Source organism: Polyodon spathula, chromosome 43 (genome assembly GCF_017654505.1).
Source record: "Polyodon spathula isolate WHYD16114869_AA chromosome 43, ASM1765450v1, whole genome shotgun sequence".
NCBI classification, from domain to species: domain Eukaryota; kingdom Metazoa; phylum Chordata; class Actinopteri; order Acipenseriformes; family Polyodontidae; genus Polyodon; species Polyodon spathula.
The window spans coordinates 2,969,208-2,993,262 of NC_054576.1; the positions used below are offsets into that span (position 1 = coordinate 2,969,208).

At 50.1% G+C, this 24,055-nt stretch overlaps 2 protein-coding genes across 2 annotated transcripts in view; one reads left to right on the forward strand and one right to left on the reverse strand.

Annotated features, from left to right (window-relative positions):
• The window catches only part of LOC121305497 (host cell factor 1-like), a 27,858-nt gene extending 10,373 nt beyond the window's left edge, over window positions 1-17,485 (forward strand). Inside the window, 27 exon segments of the mRNA XM_041237137.1 lie at window positions 610-758; window positions 1,634-1,794; window positions 2,298-2,506; window positions 3,078-3,162; window positions 3,541-3,647; window positions 4,046-4,225; window positions 5,291-5,544; window positions 5,546-5,603; window positions 5,971-6,113; window positions 6,416-6,598; window positions 7,006-7,230; window positions 7,938-8,009; window positions 8,916-9,138; window positions 9,233-9,375; window positions 10,221-10,359; window positions 11,192-11,412; window positions 11,776-12,988; window positions 13,110-13,294; window positions 13,435-13,674; window positions 13,782-14,034; window positions 14,361-14,627; window positions 14,906-15,012; window positions 15,546-15,699; window positions 15,883-16,055; window positions 16,315-16,612; window positions 16,804-16,870; window positions 17,210-17,485. Coding sequence (XP_041093071.1) covers window positions 610-758; window positions 1,634-1,794; window positions 2,298-2,506; window positions 3,078-3,162; window positions 3,541-3,647; window positions 4,046-4,225; window positions 5,291-5,544; window positions 5,546-5,603; window positions 5,971-6,113; window positions 6,416-6,598; window positions 7,006-7,230; window positions 7,938-8,009; window positions 8,916-9,138; window positions 9,233-9,375; window positions 10,221-10,359; window positions 11,192-11,412; window positions 11,776-12,988; window positions 13,110-13,294; window positions 13,435-13,674; window positions 13,782-14,034; window positions 14,361-14,627; window positions 14,906-15,012; window positions 15,546-15,699; window positions 15,883-16,055; window positions 16,315-16,612; window positions 16,804-16,870; window positions 17,210-17,252 — 5,552 coding nt within the window. The 3' untranslated portion in view covers window positions 17,253-17,485.
• A 1,634-nt stretch (window positions 17,486-19,119) lies between these two features.
• Window positions 19,120-22,888, reverse strand: si:dkey-13a21.4 (uncharacterized protein LOC494576 homolog). Its single transcript, XM_041237165.1, has 5 exons — window positions 22,767-22,888; window positions 21,127-21,253; window positions 20,541-20,759; window positions 20,313-20,438; window positions 19,120-19,551 (listed from the first exon to the last, which is right to left on the reverse strand). The coding sequence occupies exons 1-5, from the start codon at window positions 22,817-22,819 to the stop codon at window positions 19,456-19,458; spliced, it is 621 nt and encodes a 206-aa protein (XP_041093099.1). The 5' UTR covers window positions 22,820-22,888; the 3' UTR covers window positions 19,120-19,455.
• Window positions 22,889-24,055: the final 1,167 nt, after the last annotated feature.

Genomic DNA, 24,055 nt, shown 5'->3' on the forward strand with positions numbered 1-24,055 from the left:
CGGTAACAGAGGTTTGTGTCTGTGTTGTTTCCAAAGGACGAAGACGTAGGTCGTGAGTTTTCTTATAGTGTCTGTATAGACATAACAAAGGAGAGAGCTGCTTCTGCATCCAGCGCTCAAAGAACATCACAGACACCTGCAGAGCTTTCTGAGATGTTACAGTAATAAAATAACGACTCGGATCATGTTATTGAGGAGTTTGGTGATAAAACGAGTGATCAGGAGAGCATTGATCAGCGCGCACGTCTATAAAGAGGTGTGTGAACAGCGAACAAGGGGTGGGGCTTGGCTGGAGACGCAGTTCAGAGTGTCCTGTTGCGATTCAGTGCCTTTTAAACCTGCTTTTATAAAAAAATATTTTAAACGGCGCATGTGAAAATAAATTGGACCCAACGCGCCCGACAGGCGCTGAATAAATGGACCGCTAAGGGTTAATAGATTTCAGTAGAAATAAGCGAGTTTGGTTACCATAGCATCAAAACCCTACATGCACGTCCGCCGTTTGTTTTCAAGCACGCTTTCTCTTGACAAAGTTAAACGGACCGAAGCGCTGGGAAGAAGTTGTCTCTTTTTGAGATGTGTGTGAAAATATATATATTTTTATTCCAGCCACAAACCAGTGGTTTGTGCCAGCAGTGCGAGGAGATATCCCTCCGGGGTGCGCTGCGTACGGATTCGTGTGTGACGGGACGAGGCTGCTGGTGTTCGGAGGCATGGTGGAGTACGGGAAATACAGCAATGACCTTTACGAGCTGCAGGTAGGGGCTCCGGCCTTGACTACCTCCTCAATCTCTTAACCTCTTACTGAGAGGTCAGCAGAGGCTTTAATCCAGAGCGATTTGCAGAGACTAAATGACACCCAGAACAAGAGCACATTGTTAAAGGGATGGCAGTCAGACTCCTGTTGCACAGCAGTGTCGCCCAGTCCAGGTTTTACTAGCAATTACAGAATTCTGATATTAGAACTAATAATGAAGCAGGATCACTTCGCCTGACTAGTGCAGCGGGACGTCTGACCTGTCTGATTATTAAACTCCTAGTGAAAGCAGGACTGGATCACACTGCTGTGCAGCGGGAGTCTGATTATTAAACTCCTAGTGAAAGCAAGACTGGATCACACTGCTGTGCAGCGGGAGTCTGATTATTAAACTCCTAGTGAAGGCAGGACTAGCTGTGCAGCGGGAGTCTGATTATTAAAACTCCTAGCAGGACTGGATCACACTGCTGTGCAGCGGGAGTCTGATTATTAAACTCCTAGTGAAAGCAGGACTGGATCACACTGCTGTGCAGCGGGAGTCTGATTATTAAACTCCTAGTGAAAGCAGGACTGGATCACACTGCTGTGCAGCGGGAGTCTGATTATTAAACTCCTAGTGAAAGCAGGACTGGATCACACTGCTGTGCAGCGGGAGTCTGATTATTAAACTCCTAGTGAAAGCAGGACTGGATCACACTGCTGTGCAGCGGGAGTCTTTAAATTAAACTCATAGTGAAAGCAGGACTGGATCGCACTGCTGTGCAGCGGGAGTCTGATTATTAAACTCCTAGTGAAAGCAGGACTGGATCACACTGCTGTGCAGTGGGAGTCTCATTCCCTTCCCAGTCCTTAATGGGTTTTTCGTTTTGTTCGCAGGCCAGCAGGTGGGAATGGAAAAAGCTGAAACCCAAAGCCCCTAAAAACGGCCCCCCTCCCTGCCCCCGCCTGGGGCACAGCTTCTCCCTGGTGGGGAACAAGTGCTACCTCTTTGGGGGTCTGGCCAACGACAGCGAGGACCCCAAAAACAACATTCCCAGGTGGGCGGGCCCAGAATTATTCTTCTTCTAGAGTCATTTTAGCAGAGGCTTTTATTCAAAGCGACTCCCAGAGACTCGAGGGGGGGTGAACTCTGCATCTTCAACAGCTGCTGCTGCTGCAGAGTCTCTTCCAATAGGACCGCGTTTGTTTTGCATCTCCTTCGAAGGACGGAGCACAAGGAGGTTGAGTGACTTGCTCAGGGTCTCACACACGCACAGAGCCAGTGGGTGAGCCAGGATTTGAACCTCCTGGTGTCCAGACCCCTTTCTGTAACGGCTGGACCCACACAGCCTGCTCGTGGTTCTCCCGTCTGCCTGTGGTCAGCTGTTCTTCAGTATGTGTTCAGAGTCTTTGACATGCACGCGGCATGCTGGGCACCAGCAGAATTGACTCCCCAAGTCCTTTGAAGGAGTCGGGATTGATATGTTACAGGTGCGATGGTAATTGTTGACATTTGTTCATGTTTTTCTGTGTGTGTGTGTGTGCGTTCACGCCCCTGCAGGTATCTCAACGACCTGTACGTTTTGGAGCTGCGCGCGGGCTCCAGCGTGGTCGGCTGGGACGTGCCCATCACGTACGGGGTCCTGCCCCCCCCGCGGGAGAGCCACACCGCCGTGGTCTACACGGAGAAGGACAGCAGGAAGTCCCGCCTCGTCATCTACGGGGGCATGAGCGGCTGCCGGCTCGGGGACCTCTGGACCCTCGACATCGGTGAGGAGGCCCTCCGGCTCTCTCTCTATCTGATGTCTGTTGTTAATTAGCTCCCATGTTGCTGCTGCTATCCTGTATTCTGCTCTTTCCACTGTATTTAATGCACTATTTCATGTATTATGCTGCTATCCTGTATTCTGCTCTTTCCACTGTATTTAATGTATTATGCATTGTTTTTTTTTTACTGTATATCATGTATGATGCGTTTTTTGAAGTATTATGGATTTTCTTGTTACTGCATCTTGTGAAGCGCTTTGTGACGGTGCTCCCGCTGTGAAAGGCGCTATATAAAAATAAAGACTGATCGATTGATATAATATAGATATGAATTAACAGTGTTGCACTGCAGGCCATTCAACAAAAGCATTCTTCAGCGTTTTATGTCCTTCTTTTCAGTTAGGTTTCTTTAAAAAAATGCAATCAAGAAACTATTTTAAATTAATATTTTGCGAGCGCCAGAAATCTGTTCTTTGCACAGGCAAGAAACTGGGTGTACGCACATATATATATATATATATATTACACACTGCTAAGTCTCTCTGTCTCTCTCTCTCTCTCTCTCTCTCTCCAGACACCCTGACGTGGAGCAAGCCCACCCTGAGTGGCACGGCCCCCCTTCCCCGAAGCTTACACTCCACCACCACCATCGGAAACAAGTAGGTACCGCCCCACAAACAAGCTGGCTGTGCCAACTTCCATCTCCATGCCTCGAGCCTGCCCTGGACTAGGGGGAGCCCCCTTTCTCTTAGGGGGGTGAGGGAGGGAGGGAGCAGTTTAGTCTCCGTGCCTCAAGCCTGCCCTGGACTGGAGGGAGCCCCCTTTCTCTTAGGGGGGTGAGGGAGGGCGGGAGCAGTTCAGTCTCCGTGCCTCAAGCCTGCCCTGGACTGGAGGGAGCCCCCTTTCTCTTAGGGGGGTGAGGGAGGGAGGGAGCAGTTTAGTCTCCGTGTCTCAAGCCTGCCCTGGACTGGAGGGAGCCCCCTTTCTCTCAGGGGGGTTCAGTAAAGTGTTCAGTAACTCTCTCTCTCTCTCTGCAGGATGCATGTGTTTGGTGGCTGGGTTCCTCTTGTTATGGATGATGTGAAGGTAGCGACTCACGAGAAGGAGTGGAAATGCACCAACAGCCTGGCCTGTCTCAATCTGGGTAGGCTGAGCGCGCGGGAACGAGGAGCTGCTGAGCAGGGGGGGGGCTCATTCACTATTTTTGTGTGGAGGGGGGGCCCAGGTTGCTAAATGTGAATGTAGTTTTGTAGCTGAAAATTTGTACCATTTTACTTAACTGACCTCTGTGTCTCTCTCTCTCTCTCTCTCTCTCTCTTTGTTTTTCTCTGACTCTCTCCCCCCTCCTGTCTTTATCTCACTGTCTTTCTCTCTATCCCCCTCTTTATTTCTTTCTTTCTCTCCCCCTCCTGTCTATCTGTTTTTCTGTCTATCCCCCTCTTCTTTTTTTTTCCCTTCTCTCTCCTCCCTCCTGTCTTTATCTGTCTGTCTCTTTCTCTCTATCCCCCTCTGTCTTTCTTTCTCTCTTCCCCTCTCTCTCAGACTCGATGACGTGGGAGCCCATTCAGATGGACACCCTGGAGGATAACGTCCCGCGCGCGCGGGCGGGTCACTGCTCTGTGTCCATCAACTCGCGCCTCTACGTGTGGAGCGGCCGGGACGGCTACCGCAAGGCCTGGAACAATCAGGTGTGCTGCAAGGACCTGTGGTACCTGGAGACAGGTGAGAGAATTTATATATAAACACACGCACACACACACACACACACACACACACACACACACACCGTGCTCTACACACACGCGCACACACACCGTGCTCTACACACACGCGCACACACACCGTGCTCTACACACACGCGCACACACACAGTGCTCTACACACGCGCACACACACAGTGCTCTACACACGCGCGCACACACACAGTGCTCTACACACGCGCACACACACAGTGCTCTACACACGCGCGCACACACACAGTGCTCTACACACGCGCGCACACACACAGTGCTCTACACACGCGCGCACACACACAGTGCTCTACACACGCGCGCACACACACAGTGCTCTACACACGCGCGCACACACACAGTGCTCTACACACGCGCACACACACACAGTGCTCTACACACGCGCACACACACAGTGCTCTACACACGCGCGCACACACACAGTGCTCTACACACGCGCACACACACAGTGCTCTACACACGCGCGCACACACACAGTGCTCTACACACGCGCGCACACACACAGTGCTCTACACACGCGCACACACACAGTGCTCTACACACGCGCACACACACCGTGCTCTACACACGCGCACACACACCGTGCTCTACACACGCGCACACACACCGTGCTCTACACACGCACACACACACCGTGCTCTACACACGCGCGCACACACCGTGCTCTACACACGCGCGCACACACCGTGCTCTACACACGCGCGCACACACCGTGCTCTACACACGCGCGCACACACACACACACACAATATAAACCACAAACCGAGTCTGCAGCTGTGGCTGGAAAGCTTTAGGGGCGAGACACACAAAAAAAAAACACTGTGAACATAATGTAGATATTTTATTTAACATCCTGTCGTCATCAAAGAAACTACAAAACGATATCATAAAAACAAAAAGCGATTTAAGGAAGCCTCCACAGTAGTAGAATTGATAGCGGCTCCACTGAGGAGCATTGAAAACTCTACTGAATTCTGTCAGAACTAGGGAGTGAAGAGTCTGTAAAACCTCTGCTAACCCCCCCCCCCCTGCACAGAGAAGCCGCCCGCGCCCTCCAGAGTGCAGCTGGTCCGAGCCAACACGAACTCCCTGGAGGTGAGCTGGGGGGCGGTGCCCACGGCGGACAGCTACCTACTGCAGCTGCAGAAATACGACATCCCTGCAGCCACTGCGGCCAGCTGCCCTGTGCTGAACCCCGCGCCCTCGCTGCCCGTCAGCCAGCCCAGGAACCCCGCCCCCGTGGCCCCTGCCCCTCCCTTGGGGGGGGGCAGGGGGGTACTCCCCCACCCCCTCCTCGCTGCCGGTGCCTGGGAGCCCGCTGGGGGTCGCCGCCACCGCCCGTGGACCAGGTCAGGGATCGGAGACAGACTGAGAGATTTCTCTCTCTTTCTGTCTGTTTCTGTGTGTCTTTCTCTGTCTGTGCCTGTGTTGCTGTTTCCCTGTGTCTCTCTCTTGCTGTCTCTTTCTGTCAGTGTCTTTTGAAAACTATATTTAGTCGAATTGTTTCTTTGATTCTCAACTCCTTTGCACACAACATGATACTAAATTATTGCAAATGTCGAAAGCAAAGATGAGTACACTAAACTACTATTAGATTGTTTATTAGAAATTGTTTGTCATTTATTTTAATTTAAAATGATAGTTTGTGTTACACACACCCACGCCTCCTCTCTGCTCTTTTCTGTCTGACCTGTGCATGCTGTTGTCATTCCCCAGCCATCCTCAAGGTGGCAGCGCCTCAGTCCAGTGGCACCTCCATTGTCACTGTGAGGCACGCAAGCCAGGCCGGCAAGTCTCCTGTCACTGTGACCTCACTTCCTGCCGGTGTGCGGATGGTCATGCCCACGCAGAGTGGCCAGGTAAGTGCAGAGTAGTCTTTGTGTCTTGTGTATATATAAATAATATTGTATTGATCTCTACTGACACCCGCATACAATAGAGAATCATAGGGATGGGAACGAGGCTCCCGCTGCACAGCGGTGTGATCCAGTCCTGCTTTCACTAGGAGTTTAATAATCAGACACACCTGAGCGTGTTAGCTAGACACACTGGGGGCTGATCAATCTGCTAGTGAAACCTGGACTGTCTGCTTGTTAATTAGTCAAAGGTTAAGTTAATCCATTCATTCATTCACTGCTGTGTTTGTTCCCACCCCCCTCAGCCAATGGGAAGCAGCCCCCAGATGAGTGGGATGGCCGCATTGGCTGCTGCAGCCGCCGCCACCCAGAAGATCCCGCCCTCGGCCACGCCCACCATGCTGAATGTTCCGGCCGGAGCCACGATCGTCAAGACGATGGCCCTGACCTCCGGCTCTCCCGCGCTCAAGGTGGCCGCCCCAATCATGGTAACCCTCTCTGAATTCAGGGATGAGCATTCCCACCCAAGACCTTCCTCCGCTCACGTGGGCTCTCCCGAGTGGCGCGTCCGGTAAAGGCGCACCGCGTGGAGGGCAGGGTGTGCCCTGTAGCCTGGAGGACGCCGGTTCGAGTCTCAGTGTTGATTTTTAACGTGATAAATAACGTTCGTATTGTTTTTTAAATTGCATGGCAGTCCTTACATTCTAGGGGTGCAAAATGTTTGTCCGTAGCTGTAATCGTTCACACACTGATACTGTCGCCTGTATATTTTTAAAATATTTGTTGACCCCAGCTGTACTTTCTGTCTCTGTCTCTTCTCTTTCTCTCCTATCTCTCCCCCCTCTCTCTCCTCTCTCTCTGTCTCTCTCTGTCCCTCTCTCCCTCCCCCTCTCAGGTCAGTAACCCCGCCACGCGCATGCTGAAGACGGCAGCCGCTCAGGTGGGCACCTCCGCCACGTCCACGGGCAGCACTCCCACGCGACCCATCATCACCGTGCACAAGTCTGGCACCGTTACCGTGGCGCAGCAGACGCAGGTCGTCACCACCATGGTGGGAGGAGTCACCAAAAGCATCACGCTGGTGAAGAGCCCCATCACCATGCCTGGGGGCACCACGCTGGTGAGTCCCCGCGGGCACCGCACGCCGCTCTCCACCGCCAGCCCGACAGGGTGATTTTTGTTTTCTGTGTTTGGAAGACGCCTTTATCCCGGGCGACTCACGCAGGTGTTACAGGGCAGAGAGAGTTACAATGCAAGCTTCATATTTAAATAGTGTTGTTTACAGCAAGGGCAGATAATAACAGTGCTTGAATACAGTATGAACTAGGATGCCGTGTATAATAACGCTGCTAGAATCCAATATGAACTAGGATGCCGTGTATAATAATAACACTGCTAGAATACAATATGAACTAGGTTGCAGTGTATAATAATAACACTGCTAGAATACAATATGAACTAGGATGCCGTGTATAATAATAACACTGCTAGAATCCAATATGAACTGGGATGCGTGTATAATAATAACACTGCTAGAATACAATATGAACTAGGATGCCGTGTATAATAATAACACTGCTAGAATACAATATGAACTAGGATGCCGTGTATAATAATAACACTGCTGGAATACAATATGAACTAGGATGCCGTGTATAATAATGACGCTGCTAGAATCCAATATGAACTAGGATGCAACAAGTTAGGATCACAGTGAGTTATATCAGTGATGACATGACAGTAGTGCAAGGAGGTGGCATCAGAACTTTAACAAAATTGAAGTAAATAAACATATATATATAATTTATTTTTTCTCTTGTCTCTTAGATCTCCAATTTGGGTAAAATGATGTCACACACGAGCCAAGCAGCGTCAAACTCCCTCGCTCAGCTCATACAGGTGGGGGTCAAACGGGGGGGGGCATAAAACCCAGAACGCAAATAAACACACCATTTGGAAAAATAAATAAATACATTTAAACAAGAATTTCTGTACAGCATGTGTCATGTATAGAAATCAGACTCCCGCTGCACAGCAGTGTGATCCAGTCCTGCTTTCACTAGGAGTTTAATAATCAGACTCCCGCTGCACAGCAGTGTGATCCAGTCCTGCTTTCACTAGGAGTTTAATAATCAGACTCCCGCTGCACAGCAGTGTGATCCAGTCCTGCTTTCACTAGGAGTTTAATAATCAGACTCCCGCTGCACAGCAGTGTGATCCAGTCCTGCTTTCACTAGGAGTTTAATAATCAGACTCCCGCTGCACAGCGGTGTGATCCAGTCCTGCTTTCACTAGGAGTTTAATAATCAGACTCCCGCTGCACAGCAGTGTGATCCAGTCCTGCTTTCACTAGGAGTTTAATAATCAGACTCCCGCTGCACAGCGGTGTGATCCAGTCCTGCTTTCACTAGGAGTTTAATAATCAGACTCCCGCTGCACAGCAGTGTGATCCAGTCCTGCTTTCACTAGGAGTTTAATAATCAGACTCCCGCTGCACAGCGGTGTGATCCAGTCCTGCTTTCACTAGGAGTTTAATAATCAGACTCCCGCTGCACAGCAGTGTGATCCAGTCCTGCTTTCACTAGGAGTTTAATAATCAGACTCCCGCTGCACAGCAGTGTGATCCAGTCCTGCTTTCACTAGGAGTTTAATAAGACGACACACCTGAGCTTGTTAGCTAGACACGCTGGGGGCTGATCAAGCTGCTAGTGAAACCTGGAGTGGATCACACTGCTGTGGAACAGGAGTCTGATTCCCGTCCCTGCGGTGTTGTATTTTCAATGCAATCATTTCTTTCTTTCCCAGGCTAAAGGGCAGCTGCCAGCCGGCACCATTCTAAAGCTGGTCACCTCTGCCGACGGCAAACCGGCCACCATTATCACCACGTCGCAGGCCGGCGTCACGGGCAACAAGCCCACCATCCTGAGCATCGGCAGCATGTCCCCGACCGCGGCCAGCAAACCTGTCACCACCACCATCATCAAGACCATCCCCATGTCTGCCATCATGACTCAGCCTGGGGTCACCGGTGAGCCCCTCCACCTGTTCACTCTGCATTATTAGTAATAATAATAATGATAATAATAATAATAATGATGAGGTTTCTCTCTCCCTTCCTCCAGGAGTCACCAGTGGCCAGGGCATGAAGTCCCCCATCACCATCATCACCACCAAGATGATGACGTCCGGTACCGGATCCCCAGCCAAATTCATCACCACCATGCCCAAACTGAGCAGCGGGCCGGGCCAGCAGGGGCTCACGCAGGTCAGCGCCGACCCGGCACCCAGTGCTTACTGCAGCAACCCGTTCCTGTTAATAACGCTTTCATCCAGAGCGACTTGACTAGGGGGGATAGAGAACGCTGCATCTTCATCAGCTGCTGCAGAGTCTCTTCCAATAGGACCGCGTTTGTTTTGAGTCTGGTCCGAAGGACGGAGCACAAGGAGGTTCAGAGGCTTGCTCAGGGTCCCACGCACGCACACAGTGAGTCAGGGGCTGCTGCAGTCGCTTCCAATAGGACCTTGTTTGTTTGACGTCTCGTCCGAAGGACGGAGCACAAGGAGGTGAAGTGACTCGCTCAGAGTCTCACGCACGCACGCACACAGCGAGTCAGTGGCTGAGCCGGGATTTGAACCTCCTGGTATCAAGACCCCCTTTCTCTAACCACCGGACCCCCGAGCCTCATAATAATAGCAGTGATAATAATAGTAATTATTGTGTGTGTTACTTGTGCTGTGGTACATTCAGCCTAAAATCGACAGAAAGAGACGCACGTTTTAAAAATAACTTGAATCATATGAAAGAAAACTACAGTAGTTTTAGCTAGTCCGGTGTGCTGTTAGAACAGCAGATGCTGGTGCTCCTAATAGCACTTAACGATAGTCTTCTGTTTGTAACGGTGCCACTCTGCTGCTGATAAAGACGATCGTGTCGGCTTGTGTAGTTCAACGTGTCAGCGTAATATTATTCAGCAGGTTCATTCTCGACTTCACGATATGAGTTGTGTAGCTGTGTTTCAAGAGAACTTGATTACAACGCTTGGAAACAAAAGTCATTTTGTGGAATATAACCCCGAATCTCTCTCTCTCCCCTCCCGTCCTGCCCCGCAGGTGGTTTTGAAGGGAGCCCCTGGGCAACCCGGCACGTACCTGCGCACCGTCCCGATGGGAGGGGTGAGGCTGGTCACCCCCGTCACCATGTCTTCAGTCAAGCCCAACGTCACCACACTGGTGGTTAAAGGAACCACAGGTAGGTGGGGTGAAGGGTTGGGGGGTGGGGGTGAAGTTCACTAATGTAGTTTAGGATTTAAATGTTAAATCATGCATGAAAAATAATGGGTTAATAATAGACTGGGTGCAGCAGCAGCAGGGCTAGTGTGAGTTTCTAACCCTGCTCAAACTCCTGGCTCCTGATCATTGCAATATTAATAATACTAGACTTCATTGAGGGGAGCTCTGAACCCCAGGACTGGGAGCAGCAGCAGCAGCAGCAGGGCTAGTGTGAGTTTCTAACCCTGCTCAAACTCCTGCCTCCTGATCATTGCAATAATAATAATACTAGACTTCATTGAGGGGAGCTCTGAACCCCAGGACTGGGAGCAGCAGCAGCAGGGCTAGTGTGAGTTTCTAACCCTGCTCAAACTCCTGGCTCCTGATCATTGCAATATTAATAATACTAGACTTCATTGAGGGGAGCTCTGAACCCCAGGCCTGGGTGCAGCAGCAGGGCTAGTGTGAGTGTCTAACCCTGCTACATGTCTGCTAGTAAAACCCCACGTTTTTTTTTTTTTAACATTGAACGATTCCATTTGAAATAGTTTTAAAAGCTGGGAAAAAGGTAGTGATGGAAAAACGGCTTTCAGTGAAATAAGGAATTGGTCATTTTTAAAAAGGAGAGTTGATTTAATACGCAAGTAGCTTCTTTTTAAGAAGAAATCATCAAACAAACGACTGACTTCTTTAAGAAGCTGTAACGCTAGTAGGGAAGCTAGGGAGTGAATTTATGGAGTGAAGCTAGGGAGTGTTCTCATAGCTAGTGGGAGCGGTAGGCGCTGAACGCTGACCCTGTTTCCCCTCCCCAGGAGTGACGAACCTCTGCACTGTCACTGGTACCATGTCCACCAGCCTGGCGGGGGGCAGCGTGGCCAGCGCCAACGCCTCCCTGGCCACGCCCATCACCACGCTGGGCACCATCGCCACGCTGTCCAGCCAGGTCATCAACCCGGCAGCCCTCACCGTGTCCACGGCGCAGACCAGCCTGACCACGGCCGGCAGCCTGTCCACGCCCAGCATCACCATGCAGGTAACTGGAGAAGAGATCGGACTGGGAACAAGTGTGTGTGTGTGTCACACACGGCTTTTATTCTGTGACCTACAACTGATTTTTAATACAGCTGTGGCCATAAGTTTTATAGCGGAATTAAAAATGATATGTGTTATATAAGTTTAGATCCTTTTATTTATCATGTAATCCAGGAAGCTAGCGTGACCTCGCCCAAGTCTACTGGAAGCCACAACAGCAGCGTTTCACATTAAGATTTCGAAACGTCTTGTTTTTCATTTGTTTTGTTATATGGGGAATGTCCACCTCCTCTTAATTATTATTCGAATGTTTATAGATATTTTTTTATTTTCTTTGTGTGTTTTTTGTTTTTGTTTTCTGCAGCAGCCGGTGAACCAGGCCACCCAGGTGACTCTCATCACGACCCCCAGCGGCGTGGAGGCGCAGCCCATCCAGGACCTCCCCGTCTCCATCCTGGCCTCTCCCACCTCCGAGCAGCCCGCCATCGCCGGGGACCAGCCCGGCACAGTCACCCTGGTGTGCTCCAACCCGCCCTGCGAGACCCACGAGACCGGAACCACCAACACAGCCACCACTGCCTCCTCGAACATGGGGGTCCAGAGAGTGTGCTCCAACCCGCCCTGCGAGACCCACGAGACCGGAACCACCAACACAGGAACCACCAACACAGCCACCACTGCCTCCTCGAACATGGGGGTCCAGAGAGTGTGCTCCAACCCGCCCTGCGAGACCCACGAGACCGGAACCACCAACACAGCCACCACTGCCTCCTCGAACATGGGGGTCCAGAGAGTGTGCTCCAACCCGCCCTGCGAGACCCACGAGACCGGAACCACCAACACAGCCACCACTGCCTCCTCGAACATGGGGGTCCAGAGAGTGTGCTCCAACCCGCCCTGCGAGACCCACGGGACCGGAACCACCAACACAGCCACCACTGCCTCCTCGAACATGGGGGTCCAGAGAGTGTGCTCCAACCCGCCCTGCGAGACCCACGAGACCGGAACCACCAGCACAGCCACCACTGCCTCCTCGAACATGGGGGTCCAGAGAGTGTGCTCCAACCCGCCCTGCGAGACCCACGAGACCGGAACCACCAGCACAGCCACCACTGCCTCCTCGAACATGGGGGTCCAGAGAGTGTGCTCCAACCCGCCCTGCGAGACCCACGGGACCGGAACCACCAACACAGCCACCACTGCCTCCTCGAACATGAGGGTCCAGAGAGTGTGCTCCAACCCGCCCTGCGAGACCCACGAGACCGGAACCACCAGCACAGCCACCACTGCCTCCTCGAACATGGGGGTCCAGAGAGTGTGCTCCAACCCGCCCTGCGAGACCCACGAGACCGGAACCACCAGCACAGCCACCACTGCCTCCTCTAACATGGGGGTCCAGAGAGTGTGCTCCAACCCGCCCTGCGAGACCCACGAGACCGGAACCACCAGCACAGCCACCACTGCCTCCTCTAACATGGGGGTCCAGAGAGTGTGCTCCAACCCGCCCTGCGAGACCCACGAGACCGGAACCACCAGCACAACCACCACTGCCACGTCCAACATGGGGGACCAAGGAGGTAAGGGTTCTGTTGCATTGCAGTTTTGTTTTGGGGGGTTGTGTGTGTGTGTGTGTGTCTCTGTACTGTGTGGTTGTCTCGTTTTTCATTCAGACCCTGCTCGCTTGTCTCTCTCCTGCAGCCCAGCAGTCAGATGAAGCTGCCCAGGAGGAGGCAGTAACCACGGCGGCGGCAGCAGAAGCCACGCCCCTTCCTGCCCCTTTCACAGCATCCACGGCGACGCCCCCTCCTGCCAGCACCACCATGCAGACCCGCGCAGTCACCTTGGTTACACAGTCCACGCCCACACCTGGGCCAGCTGTACCAGTGAGTAAAACTACAAAATTAACTTCACTGAAGGCTCAGCTGCCCCTGAACAGCACCGATCCAAACCCTCCCTTATTATCAAACCCTCTCCTCTTAGCTGATCTTCATGTATATTTATTGATTGATTTGTTTCCTCCCAGTCGATTTCCTCCATCACCGAAGGAGGGTCAGCCTCTCCTGACGACTCGGGCCAGGCAGACTGCAGCCAGCCCTCCCCTTGCCCCGACGCTCAAGGACCACAGCCGGAGGACCTGCCCGAAACAGAGCTGCCAGGGGACTCAGAGCCCATGCAGACGGAGCCCGCGGAGCCCGAGCTCATGGAGAGCGGGGCAGAAGGGGAGCTGGCGCAGGAGCTGCAAGCTGGGATGGATGCCAGCGAGGTGGGGGTGGCCAAAAAAGCTTACACTGGCATTATTGTTTAATATCCCCAGTCCTTTTGGCTTAGGGTCGCAGTGTAATATTAATGTCACCAGTCCTTGTTTCCCAGCCCGCTCTGCAGTGCCAGGAAGGCGCAGGAGACGCGGGGTCGCTGTCCGCGGGCGAGGGGGTGGATCCGCTGTCTCTCCCCCAGGAGCTGATGTCGGACGGCCAGGCCACGGGAGGGGCCACGCTGATGGTGACGGGGCTCACCCCAGAGGAGCTGGCCGCCGCGGAGGCAACAGCGCAGGCAGCAGCCACAGAAGAGGCCCAGGCTCTGGCGATCCAGGCAGTGCTGCAGGCCGCACAGCAGGCAGTGATGAGTGAGTGACGGATTATTATTATTATTATTATGAATGAGTCATTTAGCAAACTGGCGGGGGGTAAATTGCTAAATGGGGGGGGGGGGGGGGGGGGGGGGGGGGGGGGGGGGGGGGGGGGGGGGGACACTCTGCATCATCAACAACTGCTATTAAAACTGCAGCAAAGTGTAGAGAAGCACAGTGGAAGCATGGTAACACATTGGTAGAAATACTAACATATCAATAAATTAAACGGCATGCGTTTCCACTGGAACTCTATTCTCAGTGTCTTTTTCGTTTTCAAATTCTTTTTTACAAAGCCTCCTCCTCTTCCTTCTGCTCCGCAGGGCAGGGCGGGCAGCACACCCCCGTCTCCACCACCATTCCCATCGTCCTGACCCAACAGGAGCTGGCCGCTCTGGTGCAGCAGCAGCACCAGCTGCAGGAGGCGCAGGCAGCCGCTCAGCAGAGCTTGTCCCAGGCAGCCCTGCCCACAGAGGGTCTGGCACCAGCAGACAGCCTGAACGACCCGGCCAGCGAGAGCAACGGGCACAGCGAGCTCGCCGGGGCTGTGGCGGGAGTGCTGCCAGCGGGGGCGCCAGCGGCCAGCGAGAGTGAGTGGAGAGGGGGAGAGTGGGGGGAGAGAGGGGGTTGGTTTTGTAAATGTTAATGTAGAATTGGTGACTCCATAATGGGGTTTAATCATGATCCTTTTAATATTAGCCAGGCTTCATTTGAGCTCAGCAGTATGACTATCTAAATACTGTGTGTATAATAGAGGTATGTATATATATATAAAATATCATTTTTCGTTTTAGATGTATCTTTTATTTTTAATTATTTTTATTTTTTTGTTTTTCTGCATCGTGTCATTGTCGTCGTCGTCCCCCAGGTCTGGCCCCCTCCAGCTCCTTCTGTCCTCCTGTGGCCAGCCCAGCCACGATGCAGGCAGCCACTGCCCTTGCAGAGGAGGCCAATGGGATTGAGTCTGCAGCCGGGGTAAGGGGGGGGGGGGGGGGGGCAGTAGAATTTTTATATTTATTGTGGTAGTTGTCGTAATGTTGTAGTAACATTGCAGTATCACTGTAGTGGGCAGTTTTGCTCTAGTAATATTCCAACACAGTTGAGGTGGTACTAGTAAGGTTGCAGTATTGCTGTTAGTTTTATTTTAGCATTGCAGGGATGGGAATAAGACTCCCGCTGCACAGCGGTGTGATCCAGTCCTGCTTTCACTAGGAGTTTAATAATCACACTCCCGCTGCACAGCGGTGTGATCCAGTCCTGCTTTCACTAGGAGTTTAATAATCAGACTCCCGCTGCACAGCGGTGTGATCCAGTCCTGCTTTCACTAGGAGTTTAATAATCAGACACACCTGAGCTTGTTAGCTAGACACACTGGGGGCTGATCAAGCTGCTAGTAAAATCTACTAGTGCAGCAGGAGTCTGATTCCCGTCCCTGTGTTCCTATGTAAAGCCCAGTGGTGTGTGTTGTGGTTCCAGGTGTAATAAACAGGTTTCTGTTCCCTGTGTAGAAGCAGGCTCCGCCCCCCGCCCCCCCCAGGCCCCCTGTGAAGAAGGACAACCAGTGGTACGACGTGGGGGTCATCAAGACCACCAACATGGTGGTGACTCACTTCTACCTGCCATCGGATGACACGCCGACCGGAGACGTGAGTGACGCTGGCACACACGCTGTTACACACGCACACACTGGCACACACACTGTCACATGCGCACGCACGCACACACACTGGCACACAGACACACTGACTGTGGGCTGATGTAAGAAGCCAACATTGTGTTTTTGTTAAACGTGTTTTAAAACAAAAACAATTTTCCCCCCCCCCCCCCCCCCCCCTACCTGACTGCCCATCCCGGATTACAGCCAGCTGAAGAAGCTGGAGCTGCAGCCCGGCACGGCCTACAAGTTCCGCGTGGCCGGAGTGAACGCCTGTGGTCGCGGCTCCTTCAGCGAGATCTCCGCCTTCAAGACCTGCCTGCCGGGGTTCCCAGGGGCCCCCTGCGCCATCAAGATCAGCAAGGTGGGTGTGACTGAGGAGGCTAAACTCTGCATCATCAACAACTGCTGCCTCCAGAGTCTCTTCCGATAGGACCTCGTTTGTCTCGCCCGAAGGACGGAGCACAAGGAGGTCGTCTTCTGAAGGAGGACCTCGGGGTCTCTCAACAGAGAAGGGGACACGGAGTGAGTCGATGGCTGAGCTGGGATTTGAACCTCCTGTTATCCAGACCCAGCAGGATTAATAGTATATCCCTCCCCCCACCTCTCCCCCTCTCTCTCAGAGCCTGGACGGAGCTCACCTGACCTGGGAGCCCCCCTCCGTCACCTCTGGGAAGATCATAGAGTACTCTGTGTACCTGGCGATCCAGAGCAGCCAGGCAGGGGAGCCCAAGGCCTCGTCCCCGGCCCAGCTGGCCTTCATGCGGGTGTACTGCGGGCCCAGCCCCTCCTGCCTGGTGCAGACCTCCAGCCTGTCCAACGCACACATCGACTACACCACCAAGCCGGCCATCATCTTCCGCATCGCCGCCCGCAACGAGAAGGGCTACGGGCCGGCCACGCAGGTGCGGTGGCTGCAAGGTACGCCAGGAGAGACGCGCACGCTGCCACCTCGCACACTCCTCTCGCTTTCACTCGCACTCTCACACTCCCTTCTGTCCCTCACACTCCCCCTCTCACATTCTCCCCTCTCTCACACTCCCTTTTCTGCCTCCCTCTCTATCTCTCTCTCAGGTTTGAGACCCTACATTGTTTGTTGTCTTGTTTTGCAGAGTCCAGTAAAGATGGCACAGCTACCAAACCAGCTGTGAAGAGACCGGTCTCTTCATCCCCTGAAGTGTGAGTAAAACCAGAGAGAGAAGGGGGGGGGGGGGCGGGGCAGAGAGAGAGAGAGAGAGAGAGTGTCCTGATCTGAGACAAGACCAGTAAAACCTGACAAACTCCCCTCCATCGTGCATGCATGTGCAAATAAACATTTTTATACGTGTGTGTGTTTCTTGGTATAGGTTTGTTTTCTGTAACCCTTTTTGTTTTTGATGACGTGTTTATTTTGCGATTGCTTCGGCGCTAGTCGAATTGAGAGAGAAGCGCGCAGTCATTTGCGTATTTTTATTTATTTTTTAGTGCTGGCTGGTAAATTTTTATAATGTTGATCATTCTTTATTTCTTTACTTCCAGGAAACCCTGTGGTCCAAAGAAGTCAAAATCTGACGGCCAGTAAACCCCTGAGTCTCGACTTCATTACCCCAAATCCCCCCCCAGTGGGATCACCTTGAAAAGAGGAGGGGAGGGGGTGGGGGAGCGGAGAGAGAGACATTTTACAGCTTCATTTTGTATTGCTGTTGGTTATTATTGCAATGCAGATGATGACGTCGTTGTTGTTTTTGTGTGTGAGAGCGGGAGAGAGAACACAGCACATATATATCTATATATATATATATATATATATATATAAATTTTTACCATGGTGTGTTTTGGTCAATTTTGAAAAACGAGGACACAAAAATCGAAAGATAATAAAAAGTGTCTTTATCAGTGATCCCTCGGTGTCCGTGTTCTCTGTATAAATGTTTTTCGTTCGACGAAGCGATAACAAAGAAAGCTACTGCAGTAACAGTAGTGTGTGTCAGATTGTAATACGATGATATATTATATATATATTATATGGTTTGTTTTTTGGTAATTTTGACGAGGACAAAAATGTAGTCACTTCTAGGTGTGTGTTTTTGTACAAAGCTGCCTCTGTGTGTGTCATTGTCATTAAATAGTGCAACAGTGCATTTCTATTATTTTTCACTTCATAATTCCACCTTCTCCTCGTAACAAACAGAAAATAATTAAGTTTCAAATATCCACAGGCGAAGGCGGACGCCCCCAGAGTCCTGTCTGCCGCTGTGTTTGCGAATCTAGTTTCAGAAAAGACATGCGATTTTTAATAAGTTAAGAAATACAGTTTGAAAAAGCACTTGCTGTTTTGTTTTGAGTAAATAATTCAGATCGGACGAATGGAAAGGAGAGAATTGCGATCGTCTCTCTCTCTCTCTCTCTCTCCGCAAACACAGCGGTCTCTCTGGGAAATTAGCGAGGAGGAGGAGGAGGAGGAAGGCTACGTGCTTTCGATGAAATATATATATATATAAAAGCTAAATTCACAAGTGTTTAGCGAAGTTATCTTTTTAAAGGAGTCTCATCCAAGCTTATTGAGCGCTTTCTTGTATTTTGTGTCGGGTAAGGTTTTTGTTGAAAATTTTCCTCAGGGTAGGTTCGAATCGTAGAAAGACATTAAAAACAGACCATCCAAAAACATTACAACCCCCCCCCCCCAACGACAAAAAAGGGATTGGCGTTTGCCAGCCGAAATCTTGAAACTCAAGTGTAACATGTTTTTTTTAAAAAAACAAAACAAAACGTCGCTAGGACTGGAAAATTTGAAAAATACAAAACTTTTATAATTACTATAACTAATATAGTTATATATATATTATTATTATATAGATATATGGACATTTGCTTGTTTGGTCTACATTTTTACATGTTTGTCATTTCTTGATTGTCTCTTTTTGCGTCTTGACATAAAAAAAAAAAAAAAGATTTTTCTTTTTATATGATCTTTGTGTTGTTTTTATCTAGATTCTCAACAAAGAGTTAACCTACTTAGTCGGGTTTAACCTGCCCATAAAACACAAACACGTGCTTCACTAATAAACCTAATTATTATTAGTCATGCAGACGCTTTTGTCCAAAGCGACTCGCAGAGACTAGGAGGGTGAACTCTGCATCATCAACAGCTGCTGCTGCAGAGTCCCTTCCAATAGGACCGCGTTTGTTTTGCGTCTCGCCCGAAGGACGGAGCACAAGGAGGTGAAGTGACTCGCTCAGGGTCTCACACAGTGAGTCAGTGGCTGCTGCAGAGTCACTTCCAATAGGACCTCGTTTTTTTCCAATAGGACCGCGTCTGTTTTGCGTCTCGTCCGAAGGAAAAGTACCTCAACCGTGCTGTGATGGTTATTCGAATCTACTTTCTGTTTTAGATCTTGGAGCCAGTCGCTGGCTGGATCGTTAATTGTGAATGAACTGAAGAGAGATCGAACGTGTTTTAATTTTATTATTTATATATAATCTCCATGCATGCATGTGTACGATTTCTCCACTCAGACCAGGTCCTGGAGGGGCAGGCAGGTTTAACGGGTAAGTTGAGCTGCTTCAGGGGCTGGAAGGAGGTTGAATTGGTGCAATGAAATCATTTTATTATTATTTTTTTTTTTAATAGCCCCATGCAGAGGCGCGTATCTGTTTTAGAAGCTGTGTGTGCGTCACCCCGTGGCGAAGTGTGCCAGCTGCTACTGTGAATAAGAAGTCTGTTCCCCTCTCTCTCGCTCTCCCCCCTCCTCACAGATAGGGGGTGATGTTTTGAAGCCGGTCACTCAGCAGGCGCACTGCTTGGCAGGTTTCTCCTCTGGCTCAATTTTGGAGGACAGTTGGAAACTCTCAAAGGCAGGTTCTGGGCTGTTGTCCTTGTGCTGTGAAGGGGGAGGGGGGGGGGAGAGACGAGGGGAGAAAATGAGTTCCAGTGGCACCCCTGTTGGAGCTGTGAGTAATTTATTATTATTACTGTTATTAATATTAACACGTTCTTGTGCAGGGAGCCCCTCGCTCATGAAACCTTTGGGAAGGCAGAACGTAAGCAAGTCAAACTTCCCATCTGTGCACAGATCTGGAGAAACATGCATCCAGCTGCCATGAAACCAGATGTCAGTGTGATTTAGCAGAAGACGCTGAGACTGTCGGAGCAGGTGCGTTTCGAAATGCTTCAGAAATGCATCCGGTTCCAATCCAGCAAGACTTTCTGAACTGAACAGTAGCAGTTTCCATTACACACTGCCTGTGTGTGTCTGTCTGTCAAAAGTTTTGCATCACCCTACAGAATGAACAAACTGCTTCATGAAAATCGAATGAAAGCCGCTGAACCCCGTGACGTTGTCACGCTGAATTACACACCAGCGCTTTGTGCGGATTTTGTCCTTTTCTTTCTGATACTTAATGATTTATAAAAAAAAAGAAAAAAGTGACTTGAACAATGTTTCCTAATAATCTAACATGAAAGTTTTCCGGCTTTCCTGTTGAAAAGGCAGGGGCCTGGGCCTGGTCCTGTTGAGCCACAGACTTCAGTTGCGTGGTTCGAACCGACTGTTCTCTTCAGCCGGTGATCATGTGAAGTTTGTGGCTTTCCAGGACTAGGGCTGCCCGCCCTGGTCAATTAGAGCACGCTGCTGCTACTCACATACTGCAGGGAGCGTCGCACCGCGCTCTGAAACGCTCTGTCGACGTTCACCGCCTCCTTAGCACTGCCTTCGAAATATTCTGCGTTATTCTCCCGGCACCAGTCCTGGGCCAGTCTGCCGGAGACCTGGAAACGCAGGAGAGTAGAGAGCGTCAGGGAGGGGGAGCACTGACAGGGTTACAGTTCACACCCTCTATCTCACACACACACACACACACTCCCTCTCACCTCTCGCTTGGGCAAGTCGCTCTTATTCCCGACCACTACGAACGGGAAGTGTCCGGGATCAGCTGGGTCGGCCTGGATCAGAAACTCTTTCTTCCACAGGTCCAGCGCCCGGAACGAAGCAGAGGACGTGACGTCGAAGAGCAGCAGACAGCAGTGAGCGCCGCGGTAGAGCGCCAGCCCCAGGGACTGGAACCGCTCTGTACCGGCCGTGTCCCAGATCTGAAACGCACAGAGCCGGGTTAGCTCTGCAGCTCCGAATTTGAGAAAGCTGGTGGCTCAGCGGTTAGAGAAAGGGGTCTGGATACCAGGAGGTTCAAATCCCGGCTCAGCCACTGTGTGTGCGAGACCCTGAGCGAGTCACTGAATCTCCTTGTGCTCCGTCCTTCGGACGAGACTCAAAACAAACGCGGTCCTATTGGAAGAGACTCTGCAGCAGCAGCAGCAGTTGTTGATGATGCAGAGTTCACCCCCCTGGTCTCTGCGAGTCTCTTTCGGATAACAGCCTCTGCTGTGTTTGGCGATACCATCGTTCCGTATCTTCTTTCAACGATGCAAGTCTGAGCATCGCTGCCCGGCAGAGACTCACCTGGAGAACGACGCTCTTCCCGTCCGCGGTGATCTCCTTAGTGAGGAAGTCCGCCCCGATGGTGGAGCGGTACAGGTTGGTGAAGCGGTGATTCACAAACTGGTTCATGAAGGACGATTTCCCCACCCTTTAAAAACAAGGTCCGAACAGTGACAGGGTGAAGGTCTGATCTCGCAGAATCTGAGATCTCGAAACTGTTTCTGTACGCTTCGTAATTATATTACATCCCCTAGCAACCCATAACCTCCCGCTGCTCCCAGTACTCCCAGTGCCTTGAAGGACTTACAAGAAAAGCACAGCCAAGTGTAGTAAAGCACAGAGAGGCGTGGTAAAGCACAGGGAAGCATTGTAAAGCACAGAGAAGCATTGTAAAGCACATAGAGGTCTGGTAAGCAATAGGGAAATTGTAAAGCAGAGAGGTCTGGTAAAGCATAGGGAAGCATTGTAAAGCACAGAGAGGTCTGGTAAAGCATAGGGAAGCATTGTAAAGCACAGAGAGGTCTGGTAAAGCATAGGGAAGCATTGTAAAGCACAGAGAGGCCTGGTAAAGCACAGAGAGGCATGGTAAAGCACAGAGAAGCATTGTAAAGCACAGAGAGGTCTGGTAAAGCATAGGGAAGCATTGTAAAGCACAGAGAGGTAAAGCATAGGAAGCATTGTAAAGCACAGAGAGGTCTGGTAAAGCATAGGGAAGCATTGTAAAGCACAGAGAGGTCATAGGGAAGCATTGTAAAGCACAGAGAGGTCTGGTAAAGCATAGGGAAGCATTGTAAAGCACAGAGAGGTCTGGTAAAGCATAGGGAAGCATTGTAAAGCACAGAGAGGTCTGGTAAAGCATAGGGAAGCATTGTAAAGCACAGAGAGGTCTGGTAAAGCATAGGGAAGCATTGTAAAGCACAGAGAGGTCTGGTAAAGCATAGGGAAGCATTGTAAAGCACAGAGAGGTCTGGTAAAGCATAGGGAAGCATTGTAAAGCACAGAGAGGTCTGGTAAAGCATAGGGAAGCATTGTAAAGCACAGAGAGGTGTGGTAAAGCATAGGGAAGCATTGTAAAGCACAGAGAGGTCTGGTAAAGAATAGGGAAGCATTGTAAAGCACAGAGAGGTGTGGTAAAGCATAGGGAAGCATTGTAAAGCACAGAGAGGTGTGGTACGGCACAGGGAAGCATGTCATGCAGTACCTCAGTCCTGCTCGGTGCCAGGCGGCGCTCTTCTTTCAGGTAAAGTTTACAAATCGAGAGAGGGCGTGGGTGAAACGTGGCGTTATGGCGTGACAAAAAACACACTTTTTGTGTTTTCTTTGAAGAACATAATCGAAATTACTCCTTGCGGCCCGTTCACCGCCTTCCCCGGAGGCTCACAAACGCTGCTTGTTCGTTATTTTTATTTTTTTTTAGGTATGACTCCGAGTAGTCGTACCTGCACAGGTGTACCCGGAAGCGCACAGGAACAATCATTCAATTATAAACAGTTCTGTAGTGTGTAAATCAAATCTCAATAATGTTATGTGCGTAAATATGTTCGTTATTTTACGTTTCAAAAGCACGCCTTACTGCGATGCGGGAATGGCCCGTGGAGTCCGCTATTTAAAAAATAAACAAATACATTTAAGTAAAATGCAAACAGTAAATTAAAACTTACCCAGAGTGTCCAAGTAAAATAACTTTGAGGTGAACCTTCTCCCAGGGCGACATGACTCCCAAGAAGAAGAAGAAGAAGAAGAAGCAACAGCAGCAAGCGGTCAATGCAGCCAGACTCCTCCTGTGAGTAAGGAAGAGAAAGGACAAAAAAAAAAAAAAAAAAACCGCAGAATTTCCCCTAAAGGTTTAAAAAAAAAAAAAAAAAATGTAAACAAAATGAAGCGCACTCAAATCAGAACCTCGCCGGACTTCATCGAAACCGAAATGTCCGTTTTATTAAATCATTTAAAATAGCAATTTGCACAGAGCGCAGTAAAGACGCATTTGGTTTGTGTGTGTATTTATAATTGTATGTATTTTGTATATGTTGTGTAATTGTATATAAGTGTGTGTGTGTGTGTGTATAATTGGGTATGAAGTTGTGTCGCTCGTTGTAAAGATGTGGAATAGCGCGTCTTGGAGAGGCTCTCCGCGGTGCGCACTGCGCGTATTTCACTCGGCTGTTTCGGGGTGCGCTTGCAGATCCCTGCCGGGCTTTTTGTTTTCAATGTCTGGTTTCTGAGAGAATGTATTTCCAAGTGTGAATCGCCGCTCTGTGAACAAAAAGGTGTGGGGGAGGCAGGCTGTTCTTGTAATGTTTGTTTTCTTTCTTTCTTTTTTTTGGGAAGTTTCCGGATCCAGTGTGAATTGCGAAACGCGTTTTAAACAGCCTGTCCATTTCTTTATCTGATGACGGGTAAAATGCCCAGGCGCAGACGCACAGCGATGGTTCTGTCTAATTATTTATTTACTCACTCAATCTATATAGATATAGATAGATATATAAATATATATATATATATAGAGAGAGAGAGAGTCGTTTTTAGCAGACGCTTTTATCCAACGCGAGATATGCATTATCATCTTCTGGTGCAGAGTCACTTCCAATAGGACCTCCCTAGACCTATTGTGCGTGTATATATATGTATATATATATATATATATATAGAGAGAGAGAGAGAGAGAGAGATTGTGCTGGAAATTGTTTGCAGATTTATTTTCAATGCTGCGTTTATTGCCAGTGTCGTGATCGCTCTCTAGTGGGAATGGACGCGTGTGTTAATATTGTTATTGCAATGCGGGGCGCGTATTTCATATGTTTTGCATTAGTTTACAGACAGAAAAAAAATATATAAAAACGTTTTCATTCATTAATAAAACAGGGTTTTATACATTGAAATAGTAATATTTTGCTGGGGTCACGTTTTAGAAAAGGTGACGAGTTTATATTTCATATCCTAGCGGCCTCTA

Coding starts and splice junctions, on each gene's coding strand:
- si:dkey-13a21.4 (XM_041237165.1), bottom strand. CDS start 22,819: ATGTCGCCCTGGGAGAAGGTTCACCTCAAAGTTATTTTACTTGGACAC. Junction 20,760..21,126: donor GGAAGAGCGTCGTTCTCCAG/GTGAGTCTCTGC, acceptor TGTGCGTTTCAG/ATCTGGGACACGGCCGGTAC. Junction 19,552..20,312: donor TGCGACGCTCCCTGCAGTAT/GTGAGTAGCAGC, acceptor CCCCCTTCACAG/CACAAGGACAACAGCCCAGA.